At 38.4% G+C, this 15,706-nt stretch overlaps 1 protein-coding gene across 8 annotated transcripts in view; it reads left to right on the forward strand.

Moving 5' to 3' along the window:
• Positions 1-15,706, forward strand: part of UTRN (utrophin) — a 519,130-nt gene that overhangs the window by 145,358 nt on the left and 358,066 nt on the right. For all 8 annotated transcript variants that reach the window (XM_045499918.1, XM_045499921.1, XM_045499919.1 and 5 more), the window contains 5 exons: positions 2,582-2,689; positions 2,972-3,151; positions 3,987-4,156; positions 8,162-8,285; positions 11,507-11,594. In XM_045499918.1, coding sequence (XP_045355874.1) covers positions 2,582-2,689; positions 2,972-3,151; positions 3,987-4,156; positions 8,162-8,285; positions 11,507-11,594 — 670 coding nt within the window. The remainder of the gene's footprint in view (positions 1-2,581; positions 2,690-2,971; positions 3,152-3,986; positions 4,157-8,161; positions 8,286-11,506; positions 11,595-15,706) is intronic.

Here is a 15,706-nt window from a genome sequence, read left to right on the forward strand (position 1 = left end):
TTAGCGATACCATTAATTTAATACTGGGTTAATACCATTTTTTTTTCCAATATGGATTCCAGCAGCCAATGAAATTTTGGCACAAAGCTGCCTCTTTAAGTTTTCAGTCAGAGTGGTGGCCCTTGGCCCACCTTCCATCCTTCCAGAAGAACAACAATCAAAACAGAATACAAATAAGCAAAACTTTTCTCCCAAAACGTCAAACATTTGTGGTTTTCGAAAATAAGCAGATACTTTATTCCCACATCTCAGTGTCCGTTTAGATTCTTTTAAATGCATTTCATTTTCATCCACAAAAAGCAACTATATTCTTTTCAAGGAATAAAAACTAGTGTATGATGTTTTGTGGTTTACTAATATGGTAGCCGAGAGAACATCTTAAAAAGTAGGTTGCAAAATTTGTCCCCGTGTAAATTGTTAATCACTACCTCCTTCCCCCAATCTTTGGCCAGAATTTTCTTATTTAAGAATTCTATGATGGATCTTATTCTGACCTCTGAAATATTTACATTTCACTTTATAAATATTTACATTTACTTGGACCCTCGTATTCAGGAAAAGGAGTCACATAGAATAGTTATATTTTACTCCAGTAGTGACAGGAGAAGACACTGATCATTAGAAAAGACCTTTGTGTTACTCTTCTACTGAGTAATTTAAAATTTGGAAGTAATTTAATTTAGCAATTAAAAATATTTTAAAAATAGAGAGTGACTAGTATTTTGGCCACTTGTCTTACTGTAGATTTAAAACTAACCTTTGAATGGCTTTCTGCTAGTGTTAGGGTTGGAGGAATCGTGTTAAGATGTAGAATTGGAGCCAACGATGGTACTTAATATATACATGATTTGCTTTTGCATGGAATGAGACCAAATAAACTTAATCTGAATTAAAAAATCTTTCAAGGGACTATCATTCACTTGGTTGCAGAGGCTTTAAGGTAGTTAGAAATGGGATCTGAGAATTCCAAACTTCTCAGGATAGGCCAATTTCAAGTGTGGCATGTAGGATATTCTGTAAGGGGTTCCAACCTACCTTTCCAACTTTGATTTTCCCTCTGTCCTTCTGTGTACCGAGGTTCAGATGCTGAGTTCTCAGCTCATAGCCCATTCTTAGGATGTCAGTGCCACATGAGTAGTGCTGGTTTGTCTTCAGGGTTCTGTTCCCAATGCATTGCATATTGTAGATTCATCATAGTTTGTGTTTTTTTTTTTTTTTTCATGTTTTTGAAAGAGTGAGTGTATTTCATTTCTTTTCTAGCCTGTCTTTTGTTGTTTAAGGTGTGGTATCTGCTGTGGAATGTCTTCTTACCAGTTGTTTCATTTTTGAAATGAAGTAATCTATTAACTCCCTCTCCTGCCCCCACTCTCCCCAACCTGGAACCCATCTCTTCTTCTTTGCAATTGCCATGACATTTTGTGTGTGTGTGTGTGTGTGTGTGTGTATTTAATTACCAAATTAAAATACAGTGCAGACATGTTATATAACATTATATTTAATAATATAAATATTATACATATATATATTTATATATTATAAATACAAAATAAGCTATCATTCATATATATATACACATATATATGTGCATATATATATGTGTATATATATATATATATATATATATATATATATATATAATCTTTTGTGGTGTCCGCACTTTCTTTTGTCATAGTTTATGTGCATATTTTATCTTTTCTATGAAGACAGCATCTGTATTTGCCACTTAATTTCTTAATCTTCATCTTTTTTTTTTTTTTTTTTTTGGTGGAATATAGAGGCAGGGAATAGTTGTTACATAAACTGATAAATAAAGCAGTTAGAGAATGAATTGATCCCACTGCTGACACAGAACCAAGACTTTTCCCTCTCAACTATATAGAAAAGAGCTTCTGCAATAGATATTATACCTTGCGAAGAATTATCTCAATGCAACCATGTGGTTTTCCGCCCCTCTTTCAAGTTTATCTATGTATATTACTAAATATCTTCTGCATGTTGGCCAATGAGATGTAAATATCTGTATGTTGGCTTTGGACTATGGCTAAACTTTCTCTTTTAATCACAATTGCTGTTGAACCTGGAACATTAGTATGGTTTTCTTGAATGATGCTGTGGAAAAACCATTAGTTTTAGGGTGTGGGTCTTTGATTTGATTCCCTTGTTAACTAGCCAAGTGATCTTGGACACATAATGACTTATCTCTCTTTCCTTCCTAAAATGAAGGGCTGGGAAAGGACAATTCCAGGAGTCTTCCTGCTTCTGGAGAGTTATACTGTGATTCTCTTGGAGATTTGCATAGTTGGATTTAGCCTTTTAGTTCCACGTACGTCCCTGAGAATTAGTTTAATTACCCATGTGTGGGGCTAATGTCAGCTTGATCTGTTGCAAATCTGAGAATGATAATATCTTAAAGAAAGATATTAGGCCATTCATACCTTGAGCTTGGGTGTTTGAAGTCCTTCCTACCCTAAGTAAGAGTGAAGCCCCTACCAGCATAAACGTTAGAGATTTGGGAACTTGATTGAATTGAATGACCAAATGATTCTCCAAATATATTTCTAACTTTTGTTATTACATGTAGTGCTTGTTGAAAGCTTGGCTAACTGAAAAAGAAGAGGCTTTAAATAAAGTCCAGACGAGCAACTTCAAAGACCAAAAGGAACTAAGTGTCAGCATTCGACGACTGGCTGTAAGTGGTGTCAATGTCAGCATCTGTCTTGTAAGCCTGTGATATTTTATTGTTTCTATCAATGGTTCATGCAATTTAGTGAATACAGATTATGAGTCATTAACCAACACTAGAATGCTGCCATATAATCATCTAGAACCAGGAATCTTATGCTTTAGCATTAGTGAACTGTGTAGCAAGTAAATTTTGCTATAAAATATATGTTTACATTTCCTGCTTGTGGAGCAGGACTGTAGAGTCCTTTTAAGAGGGAGTCATCTAATAAAATATTTGAAATATTAGATTTTGAAAGAAGACATGGAAATGAAACGTCAGGCCTTGGATCAGCTGAGTGAGATTGGTCAGGATGTGAGTCAATTACTTGATAATCCCAAGGCATCTAAGAAGATCAACAGTGACTCAGAGGAACTAACTCAGAGATGGGATTCTTTGGTTCAGAGACTAGAAGATTCCTCCAACCAGGTACCTTTTGCTTTGGATTATATGTTGTACGATGAAATAGAAGTTAAATGTTCAGGTTAGTTTTAGTTTTTATGAAATAAAGTAATAATAGGTAAGCTGCAAACTAAAAGTAGGTTCCTTATACTTGGCTTACTGAAAAATTGAGAAATTGACATGTAAAAAAATCTTCCTTTTCTGAAGTCAATTTTAATAGATCGTTGAAAAACTTACTAATACCCAGTAATTTCTGTTAATAACTGATAACACTTACACACGAATCCTTTTTAAATCATCTTTAAATTTTAAATAATCTTATTAATTTAAAAAATATATTACTGAATTGATTGAAAATGCAACTGTAGTTTGAACTTGGATGTTCCTAGTGGTATTATTTATAACAGTGCAAAAAGTGAAACAGCCCAAATGTTCCATCAGTAGGTAGATGGATAAACAAATGTGGTCTGTCCGTTACATGAAATACTGACAGTATGAATGAACCTTGAAAACATTGTGCTAACTACGAGAAGCCAGTCACAAGATTAAATGCACTGTAATTCTATCTATATGAACTATCAAAAATAGGCAAATCCAGAGAGATAATAAGTAGATTAGTAGTCGCTAGGGCCTCGGGGAGAGGAGGATGGGGAGTGATGGACTATTTATTAATAGGTACGGGGTTTCTTTTGGGGCCAATAAACCTCTTTTGCAAGTACAGAGTGGGGATGGCTGCATAACACTGAATATACTGATAACCACTCAAACTGTGTATTTTCAAAGGAGAATGTTATGGCATGTGAATTATATCTCAGTAAAGCTGTGACAAAACGTTAAAACATTTGGCTGATTTATACTTCAGGTGACTCAGGCTGTAGCAAAGCTGGGGATGTCCCAGATTCCTCAGAAGGATCTTTTGGAGACTGTTCGCGTAAGAGAACAAGTAACTACAAAAAGGTCTAAGCAAGAACTGCCTCCTCCTCCTCCCCCAAAGAAGAGACAGATTCCTGTGGATTTGGAAGCTAAGAAAAAGTGAGAACAGATAGAGACATTTTCTAAACACAGTACCGCACATAATGTATTTGTACTAATTACTAATCATATGCAAATTTAGATGTAATTATTGTGATGGAAATTCAACTGCTAAACCACTCACTGCCCCCCAGCCTTCGAATGTTCTCCTTCCCACTGGCTAAGCGTCTAAATGGTCTCTGGTGATTTTATTTATCCTGTATTCAGTCTGGAAAACCGTGTGACAGAACCCTTCCTTCTTCCTTTCCATCATCTACCTAGGGAGGATCTGACTGTCCATGATTCTTCATTTATTCTTTCTTTCACCACACTCTGAGAACTCTGGCAGGTTTGCTTTAGATAGATCTCCTTATTCTTTATGCCACTCCTTCCTCTTCACATTCAGCAGTACTTCAGGGAAGTCATTCCTTTGTCGTCCCCTTTTTCTTCCTTTCCCCCCTCATTCTTTTTTCACATTTTCTTTCTTTTTTTGTTAATTCCTTTGTCAGATTCATTAACAAATTCTTTATGTTTGCCTTAAGGATCCATCTTTGACATAATTTTTTTTGTTTGTTTGTCTTACTGATTCAAAGGAAACTCAGGAATTTTAGAAAAGGACTAATCGCAGCTAATATGTAGCAAGCATTTACTAATGTCAGATACTCTGTTAAGCTGCGCTGTGTGACAGCCGGGTAATGTACCTCAGATACCCTGTCGCAGCTGATCCTTAAATCAGCCCTTTTATTCTCTCCCTTTTATAGGAGGATCCGAGTGCTTGGGTAAATGGGCAATTATTTTGGGCCAGAATAAAAATGATATGGTTTCCCCAGTATAGCTTCTGTAGATGAAGTGGGATTCCAGTTTTACCAGATGATTTTCATTTTGGTAATAAGGCTGTGTTTCTCTGCCTCTTACCAGCATCTCCCTGTGGAGCCAGAGTACCTCCAAGGTGCAGGCAGCAGCTGTGAAACCTTTGCTTCTGGAGCCGAGGCAGCACAGGAGGAAGATGCTTCTGATGTTAATAGTGCCATAGATCTTTTGTTTCCTGAGTGTCTAGTTTCTGCCAGGTAGATCTGGCACTGTGCCTCTCCAGTGCTGGCTTTGTGCATTTGGAAGGAAGAAAGGTTATAAAAGACTAAGGGTGCATTACTATAAAATCTTAAACATGGTCGTGTTGTGTGGAGTGCATTCTGCTGCGGGAAACAGAATACTGTACCAAGAGTGACCCAAACAATGAGGTCATTGATTATCTCACAAGAAGTCCAGAAGCAGGGCTTTCACCATCAGGCTTGTCCTCTCCGGTCCCAAGATCCTGCTGTAGCACTGGGCATAACATCCTTGTATAACCTGATTTATATGCGGGAAGGCCAGTTTTTCCTTATTTATCTTTTTTTCTCTTTTTTTTTTTTTTTTTTTTAAATTTTTTTTTTTTTCAACGTTTATTTATTTTTGGGACAGAGAGAGACAGAGCATGAACGGGCGAGGGGCAGAGAGAGAGGGAGACACAGAATCGGAAACAGGCTCCAGGCTCTGAGCCATCAGCCCACAGCCCGACGCGGGGCTCGAACTCACGGACGGCGAGATCGTGACCTGGCTGAAGTCGGACGCTTAACCGACTGCGCCACCCAGGCGCCCCTTTTTTTCTTTTTTTAAATCGGGGAGAAAGACCTTGCCTGCAAGACATCAGCTAACTTCCCCCGCGGTCTCAGTGGCCAGGATTCAGTCACTTCCCTGCCATGGGTGCATGGGAGGTTGAGACTGTCTGGCCATTTTGGTCTCCTGTCATTGCATTCTGGGGGACTTGGACAGCAGAGAAAAGTGTGGGGAGGGGAATGTCTGTTAGTTGAGCAGCCAGCTGTGAGGACCATAGGATTCCAGTCCGTGGTTTGATTGGTGCAGAAATCCCTTCAGTTAACTCCTGGACACAGAGAAGCTTGTGTACATCCGGGTCATTATGCTAGGAGGCAGTGAGATCTCATTGTTAGAAAGGTTATTTTTATGCCCAGCCCAAGTCCGCCCCCTCCATGTCTCCCTGTATTTGCTAGTTCTGCTGCCTGGGGTGCCATAGAGCGGCACCAGCCTTCAGTATGGAACCTCCTTAGTATTGCAGGGAGTTTCATATTCTCATTTCTGCTGGCCTTCGGTGTAGAGGATCTTCAATCCATTCCTAGTGTGACAGGGTTTCCAGACCCTTTAATACCTTCAGTCTGCTGTAGAAACCACTGTTCGCTTGTCTTAAAATGGGCTCTCTGAGCAGATAGGAGCTTAGTATCGTTTATAATACATGCTTCAGAAATGGCAGTTTATTTCCTCTTCTTTTTTCTTGGTGCTGCTGGTGGCTGGCTGGTTTAGCCCGCTCAAGGTCTGGAGGGGTGGTCATTTCCTATAATCTAGATCTCTGTTGACATGGCCTGAAACCATTGCTACCTTGTGGCGCTCACAGCACCCTTGTTTATATTAAGGGCAGAAATGGTCTAAGTCCCCAAGGTCCTTTTACATGTGTGATTTGGGGATGGTGTTCCTCTTCTCTGAAAGATTAAATAGAAGCCTGCTGTTAAGATGACGGAATGAAAGTACCACTGTTTGAGGGACACCTCAACCATTGGTTATTTATCTGCAGTGTCACAAAATCCCTTTACAAGTTACAGGGAAAATTGATCTTGATGAAAAACCAAATATTCACAACTCGCCAGAAACACTTTAAGCCGTTTCCCAAGAAGAAACAGACAACCCGTGCTTACCCTAAAGTACCTAAAAATACCCAGAAGTTCTTTTGAGAAGCTCTGTGGGTAGAGTGCTGGTGAGGAGGACAGACTATCTGGTTTGAACCAGAGCTCTACCAGCTGTAGCTTTGTGGCCCTGGGGCAGTTGTTTAAAACCTCCTCAATTTCTTCATCAGTAAAAGGGATAATAATAGTATAGGTGTCTCAGGGTTGTGGTGAGGATCACTTAATAAGACGCACAGAACACTTTGAAAAGGGCCAGGTACGTGGCTGACAGTGACTGTTTCTCCTCTCACTTTTCCTTGCTGTGGTTCCCACAGGCCTCTTCAGCTTTGTCCACTCTTTTTCTTTCCCACCATCACATCTCAGTTCTGGCTCAGGGTGCTACCGCAGCCTGTTTTTCTCTGGTCTTGCCACCCTTTCTTCTTTCTCCTCAGTGGACACTGGAAGGTAAATCCAGTCATGTCAATCCTGTGCTTTCAACCCTTCACGGGCTCTTCCTTGCCCTTTGGTTGAGCCCAGACTCCTTAATCTACCCTGCAGGTGGGTGTGGTTGTCTGCCCTTGTCCTTCCCTGCCTGGTACTCACTTTTCCAGTCACGCCTAATCACTTGCTGTTTGCACAGTGTGGTCCTCCCTTTCTTTGTTCTCCCTTTGCAATGAAAACATTTACTAGGCACAGTATTGCTGTTGTGCTCCAGGAAGGCATCCACCCCCCCCCCCCCCCCCCCCCCCCGCCACCTCCCCTGACTCAATTAGGAGCCATAACTGTGAATTCCTGGAATCAGCATCTGGCAAGTTCTCTGGTGATTGCCTGCTACTTTCCATTGCCTCTCCCAGACTGGAAGCTCTGTGAGGGCTGGGATTGCGTCTGATTTATCTTCATAGCAAGAGCCCAGTCCAGCGCCTGGCATATACTGGGCTCAATAATTACGTTAAATGAAAGAAGGCATTAACTTTAAGAATATCTGTATCTTTGTTTTTCTTTCTGTTATTTTCTAATCAAATCTGTTTTCATCATCTACAGGAATTTGTAAAAATCTAAGTATTTTTTACAAAGCTTAAACATTAATTATTTAAAAAATATTTATTAACTTTACAATATTATTTCTCTTTTCAAACTTTATAAGTGTGTGGTTTTATTTTCTATGGTTACTAGGTGTCTGTGTTGCCTTTTTTTTTTTTTTTTTTTGAGGAATATTTAAAACACATGCCTGAGGGGTCTTTTGATTGCTCTGTCTTGAGCCAAGTGAAACTATAGAAGGACAGGAATGACCAATAGTAACATCTGAATCTTAAATCAGGTTTGACGCTGTAAGTGCTGAGCTGTTGAGCTGCATTTTGAAATCAAAGACTGCCATTCAGGCCGCAGAGATAAAAGGGTATAAGAAGATGCAAGAGACTTCAGAAGTGAAAAAGAAGTTGAAGGTAAAACAGTAAACAAAAACATCCTAGTGAATAAAATATTACATCAGGTTAGATTTGCTGTTGACATAAAAGTGTGATGGGATCCAGAGGCTTCCTGTAAAATAAATGTAGCCATAAGGTAGCTTTTAGGACATTGTAGTAAATTTTCAATCCATCAAGCTGGCTGGCATTCAGACCCCTGTGTGGAGGAGGAATTTTTTTGCCCCCTTTTTCTTAACCTCTGAGATGTGCAGGAAAAAACATTTTCTAAGGTGGTCTAGTTATTAGTATTATTTTTTACTTCGATTAGATCTACTTTAGTCCCTAATAATTTCTGACTTTGGGTATGCTGAAGATATTTTGCTCGCTGAATGCAACAGATGATTTCAAATCTCACAATTCCTTCCGATATATTTTCATTACAGAAGAGACACATTAAAAAGAAATAAATACCGTTAAAATGTATGGGATGTTAGCTCCGCTACTTTGTTCCTTCTGTGTGACTGTAAATTGTGCCAGGAGATTGTAGTGACTTATGTCTTTGGTGCTCATTAAGTGTGTGAAAGCCTTTCACGAAGGAGTTGGACACCTAGAGCAAGTCTGTAGTGCCGTCTACACTGACAATGGAGTTTGTCTGTGAAGAGTTTGGAGAACATTTCCAAAACAAGACGTGTATAAATATCAGCGGTATAAGCTAGAAGGTGGTAGTACCATGGGAGTTGAGAGGAGGCCAGGATTGCATCTGTGTGTGTACTCGGGAAGCCCAGGGGTGAGGTAGCACCACGCCAGAACCACAAGGAGCTTGCTTGGGCGCAGCAGGCAGGGGGCGCCCCTGAGCAGAGGTGGGGAGGTAGACAAGTTGTGTTGCGATAGTTTCTTTTTTGTTCTGTTTAGTGCTAGGTGTGCGTGTAAAAGTAGTTAGAGAGTTAAGGTTGGAGAGGTGGTTTGGAGTCAGACCCTGGTTGACATTTCGTGTTTGGATAAGTTAAGACTGACTTCTGTCTTATCATTGCATTGTAACTGCTCTTATTTACAGGTCACCATTGACTGTTGGTTTCTAAATCCAAAGGATGGATTTGTTTTCTCATCTCATCGGCTGCCTCTGTAGCGTTTGCTGCTATTTACCCTTCCTTCTTCTATTCTCACAGCCTTTGGCTTCTGTGACCAGTGATCATTCTAAAATAGACATCTGATCAGGCAGCTCCTATGCTTGCAATTAACTAATGGCTTCCCGTTGCAATGGGGACAAAATCTAAATCCTTAGTGCCCCTGGCATGCAAGGGCCTTCCAGGTGGTGCTGTTTCCCCTATGAGTCCAGCCTCAGCTCCTACCGGTCTCCTACATACACCCTGAGCTCCCCACTCCTGAATCCTGCTCTTTTCTCACTTCCCTGCCTTCACCACGTGCTGTTTTCCTTGTGCAGAATGGCCCTTATTAAGCCTTTATGCTGTGTGGCTGAAAAGCCCTCTACTCCAGTAAGCCTCCTTTAGCCTCATTAGGAAGAGTTAAGTGATTCATCTTTTGACTTCCATGTTGCTTTGACAGAGGAATGCGGAAGGTTGTTACCCTAGAAGCACCATTATCTGAGCCCTCTACACAGGGAGTTGGGAGGGCCAGAAAAGGAGAGCTGTGTGCCATCATTTCATATGCTTCTTATAGTTCTGAAAGACTGGTAGATGATATTAAGGAGCATTGAACAACCCAATTCTCAAGGGCACTGAAATGGCAGAGAATTTGGAAGTGAGAGTGATCTTTATGAACCAAGTTCCAGAAAATATTAATAAGTTAATTTCCATTCTATGATCTAGGAACAATTTCACTTTTAGAAATCGTTACTATAGAAATTGTTTGTTACTATAAGGGATGATTGGCGGCTCCTATATTTTCCTTTAATAAGCTTATTTTTTTGTTTTTTTAGACAAGTAGTTATAGACGCCAAAAGGGTTTTGAAAAATGTGAAATGAAGAAAACTTAACCATCACTTTTATCTCTAATTTTCCTTGCAAATTGGGGCAAGATCAGCTTAATTGTGTTAGAGTAAAGGAATACCTTGCTCCAACTGATGTATACCTGGGTGGAGAATCCCTAGTTCGATCTGTCATCACCATAGAAAGTAGCAAAAAATCAATTTGTATGGAACAGGTAGTAATTCTTCTCCAGTATGATGGTGAGTTTTTGCATTGATACTTCAATAAAAATAAGTGGTGTTTCTTTGAATCTCTTGTTATTTCTTTGTCTTTGTAACATGGTTGTTTTACTTGGTCCCATTAAAGCTGTGCAGAGCAAAGTAGGATAGTTTATTTGACAGAGCCTATATGTGTAGAAATTAGAAGTAGGACTCTTCTTTGGTTTGTCTGGTTGAAATAACATGGGTTGCCTAGAAGTTTTGATTGTGTTATTAGGGGCGCTATTTGAGTAGTTAATTTTCTCAGTTGCAAATTGAGGAGTGGGAGAAATTTCAAATACTGACTGTTTATCCATATACCTCTGTGTGTGTGTGTGTGTGTGTGTGTGTGTGTGTGTGTGTGTGTGTCTTCCTGATTTTGTTCAAACCTTTCTTACTAGTTTTGGAAAGATTTTGTCTTCCCTGTCTCTGACATATAGGGGCATTGAGAATATCGAACTATAGAGACATAAATATTAAAATTAAGAGCCATTCTTCAAACATGAGGAACAAAATGCTTCAGTTTGGGTTCCAAAGCATATTGTTATAGTTTAAAATTTATGTATGAATTATGTTGTGGTTGAAATTTATGTTAAGAGTCTAAACTTATAAAATCAGACAATAGTGAGGCTCAAAATATTTGTGTTTTTCTTGTTGATTAATATTTGTTCAGTGTCTCTGTCATAGAATATTCAGTTCATTTGACTCAGTTATTTTTATTGTGTGGCATAGACACTGAGGTTATATGTATGTGAATAGATATCCTGGATCTGAAACACTAATTTTAATTATTTTCTTTTGATAGGAACTCATAATGTGCAACTTTTTTCTTATAAAATCAACCAAAGGTTTATATTATTTGTTTGAATTTGCCTTTTGAAATTTAAATCAGCTTTGGAATTCTGTGGGGCAGCCTGGAATTACATAGTTTTGTCTTATAGTATTTCTCCTACCTCAACTTTGACTATAACACTGAAAGAGAATGTGGGAGGGACACGAAACATGAAAGTTACAATAGCATGCACATTATATTGAGGAGAAAGTTTGCAGTATTCTTATATTGGAATTTTCTTTCCAGGCATTAGAAAAAGAACAGACAGAAAGAAGCCCCAGACTGAATGAATTAAACCAAACTGGACAAATCCTTTTGGAGCAAATGGGAAAAGGTGAGACCCTTGATTTTTTAAAAAATGTGTTTTAGGGGCGCCTGGGTGGCGCAGTCGGTTAAGCGTCCGACTTCAGCCAGGTCACGATCTCGCAGTCTGTGAGTTCGAGCCCCGCGTCAGGCTCTGGGCTGATTGCTCAGAGCCTGGAGCCTGTTTCCGATTCTGTGTTTCCCTCTCTCTCTGCCCCTCCCCCGTTCATGCTCTGTCTCTCTCTGTCCCAAAAATAAATAAACGTTGAAAAAAAAAATGTGTTTTAGGTGGTAGCACTGAATAATATTTACAGTTTGACAAATTATATATTTAACACTTTTTTTTTCTAGAAAAGTGGTTTTCAATTTTTTTTTTTTAAGCTTTAAGCAGCAGAATCTTTTTTCACATGAAGTCCTGTGCTGGAGCTGATGACAAAACAGAAAAGTGAAGTTGTTCTGCTTTTCTGTAGAGTCAGACAACCTAAAGCTCTGATATCTTAGCAGAATGGTTGAAATCCACTGATGTAGAAAAATTTAAAATCTCCTCCTTTGACATTATATATTGGGACCTTTTTTTGGAGAGGGGGTGGCAAAAGAAAATTTTATGTTGGAAATCTTTGGGAAATGAAGTTACAGGAAGGTCAGTTCATTAAGATCATTTGGTTTTTGATCACGTTCAAATTAATCTGTTAATTTATTGCAGGTAACATTTTATAGTTAAATTTGAGAAGGAGTTGCTTGTCTTGGAAATTTTTACCTGTATTTAGAAACTTTTTTTTTCCTTTGCCATTAGCCCTCAGTGACTCTGGGGAATGTAAAGATGAATAGTTTTGATATCCACTTTGCATATGATTCTTCCTTTGGTTTAGCTTTGAGAGACCTCTCCTGTAAATCCTATTCCTTATTCTAGTGATAGTAAATGTTTTGGAGGTCTGCTGCAGAGCTCTTTTTTTTTTTTAAATAATGACCAACATTCAGTGAATATTTATTATATCAGAGCTCTTTGACAAAAGCCACAGATGCCCAAGGCAGAATCAGGAATACTAGTTTGACAAGAATGTTCAATGTAGTAGTTGTCAATCTTTTTAGTTTTTAACTTTTTATTCTGGAAAGTGTAAATATATACAATGCAGAGTGATGAACCTCCTTATACTGATTACCTAGCTTCAGTAATTAATGATATTCTGCCATTCTTGAATTATCTATACCCCTACTCATTCCTCACTCCTTGTTATTATTGTTATTGTTTATAGTTTTTTTAAAGTAAAATGTACTTACCTTGAAATACATGAAACTTCACTGGGCTGTTTTGAAAAGCCTATACCCATAAAACAATATATGGAAAATTTCCATCTCTCCAGAAAGTTCCTTCATGTTCCTTACGAATCAGTCAACTTTCCATACCCCCTGAAAATCAGATTTTTTAAAACTTTAGATTATTTTTGTCTCTGCATTAAAAAAATGTCATTTAATTATATGTATATATACACACTGGGGACATGTAGACATACACACATTTATATACAAAACTATCTGTATGTCTAATATATGTCCATTTATTGGAAAATTATGCAAATATAACACTGTCTATCCATAGGTATTAGTACAGCTTAATTTATTTTTTTCTTTAAATATAAATAAAGCAAGATTTATTCAAAAACGGTGTTTTCATTCAAAATCCACTTAGCTCAGTGTCTTAATTACCCTGGGTGAGAGGACCCCACGTGGAGATTACTCTTTCAGATATTTACTTGAAGAAACCTACAGATACAGAGAGACCATAATTTCCCCTGAGGTGCTGATTGAATAATTATAATAAATTGTGTGTTGAATTTATGTCTGTTACAATTGTAGGTTCTTCACTTCTGCATTAATATTGTAGTTTGGGAACCAGACTTTGTCTGCTATGAGTGTGGGGTGCTTTCATGAGTCTGGGTACTGAATTTGCCCTCATTTCTGCGTCAGCTTTTAGGCGCTATGTGAGGATTCGTAAGGCCGGTGGAGAAGACTGCCTAGGGGAGGAGTTGGTGAGAGGTGTTATGTTCCAGTGAGAATAACAGCAAATTGGGAAATAGGAGACCTCTGGGTCTCCTGCCCTTTCCTAGTTTTGTGTCCTTGGGTGACTCATGTAACCCTTTTATTTCTTTGCTTTCTTGCCCAGAATGTGAGGCACTCACTAGCAGAGTTCAGCTTCTGTCACATGCACTCTTACTGTGAATAGATATGTACTGAGATATATACTCTGGAAATGGAGATCATGTCAAAGTTCTACTTGCAAAGTATCAAGTGCAATATCGGGGGGCTATATCATCTGTGGCTTTGTAAAGGAATGAATTTTGTGACGTAATGTGGACTTGTTTAATTTCATGGGAAACCCTTTATATTTCACATGACCATTTTATTTTTGGAGCATTTAGTAGGACTGGAAATGCATTCATTGCAGGATCCTAATTTTATTTATTTCAAAAGACATATTTAGGATGGGGTGGGAAGCTGGGCACTGGGGGTGTTGGTCTGAATAGGGCACTTATGTTCTGGGTTTACTTTCTTGCTTTTTGAGCAGTGTGTACATTGTGTTACTGAGATAAAAGTGATTTTTTCAAAATCTCCCCCACTATCTACCATTTTGTCTGTTATTCTAATTTTATAGTATTGTATATTACTTCTCTCCGTGTGGTTTTAGTGCTATTAATTCTACTGCTCTTATAAAGCAGAAATGTTGAGCAGAAATGAAAGCACAATTGGGTGCTTCTTGCTGTCCCTCCCTTTTCCCCAAGAAATTTGAAATAAGTCCTAGAGTATGGATAATTAACATAGAGGAAGTTTTTCACAGAGTGTAATTTGACCAGAGTCTGCCTATGTAAGCATGCAGATTAATGATTCAGCCCATTAGAAAACAAGTCTTTGGGGAAAAAAAAAAGAAAAAAGAAAAAGAAAAAAGCCTTTGGTAAAACAGATGTTCTAATAATCATGTCATTGATTCCTTCAAAATAAGTCCATCGAAAGTCCCACCACAGTGAAGTTTGATGGGACTTATATGCCTTGTGCATTTGAATTATGTTTTGTGGTACCTTATATAGCATAAAAATGTTTTTAAAAAAGGAAATAATATATTTTATTTAAACATATATTATGACTAGCCTGTGGAATTTGATGGTGGTCCTAGGTTTTGTAAAATTTCTCTTGATTCCAATAGTGATAGATGGAAAGGTGTAAAGTCAAGTGAGATTAAGTGCCATGAATATGTTATATTTTATTCCTTTTAGGTAACTAGTAAAATGATGGTCTATTGATTTGGGCTTTTGAATAGTCATTTAAGAGTTGGATGTTCTATAGAAATAGAAAATGTATAAATCAGGATCTCTGGGAGCAAAACAGTTATTTTAAAAGACAATTATTTTAGAGGCACCTGGATGGCTCTACCGGTTAAGTATTCAACTCTTCATATTGGCTCAGGACATGATCTCGCATGGAGCCTGCTTGGGATTCTGTTTCTCTCTCTGTGTCTCTGCCCCTCTCCTGCTCATGTGCACTCACACACGAGTGTGCTCTCTCTTAAAATAAACAAACAAACAAACATTTAAAAAAGACAATTATTGGGTCACCAGATGGCTCAGTCGGTCAAGTGTCTGACTCTTGGTTTCAGTTCAGGTTACAATCTCATGGCTCGTGAGCTCAAGCCCTGCGTTGAGCCTGTCAGCTCAGAGCCTGCTTGGGATTCTCTCTCCTTCTCTCTCTGCTCCTCCTCCTCCTTCATGCGCGTGCTTTTCTCTCTCCCAAAATAAATAAACTTAAAATAAAAGAATTCTTTTGGAGGGCAATGTATAGTTTTCTTTGCTTGATGTGCAAATTGTGCTTTAATTATTACCTGATATCTGTCCAACCTGCAATATCTCCAGCTTAGAGGAGAGGAGATTTAAATTTTGAGAAATGGTTTGAAGGGGCAAAATGAATGAATTGTAATATATTGTCAGTGAATAATTACCTCCTACCTGTTTTCAGATGAGAAGGGATAATTTTCCATCTCAAAAATTTTACCAGCTTAATCTCCTTTCTCGTTTAGCATAAACTGCTCTGACATGAAAATGAAGTGGCTGATGTTATTACTTTGCCCCCCTAGAATAGAAATGACCTCCTAGAAGC

Source organism: Leopardus geoffroyi, chromosome B2 (assembly GCF_018350155.1).
Source record: "Leopardus geoffroyi isolate Oge1 chromosome B2, O.geoffroyi_Oge1_pat1.0, whole genome shotgun sequence".
NCBI classification, from domain to species: Eukaryota; Metazoa; Chordata; class Mammalia; order Carnivora; family Felidae; genus Leopardus; species Leopardus geoffroyi.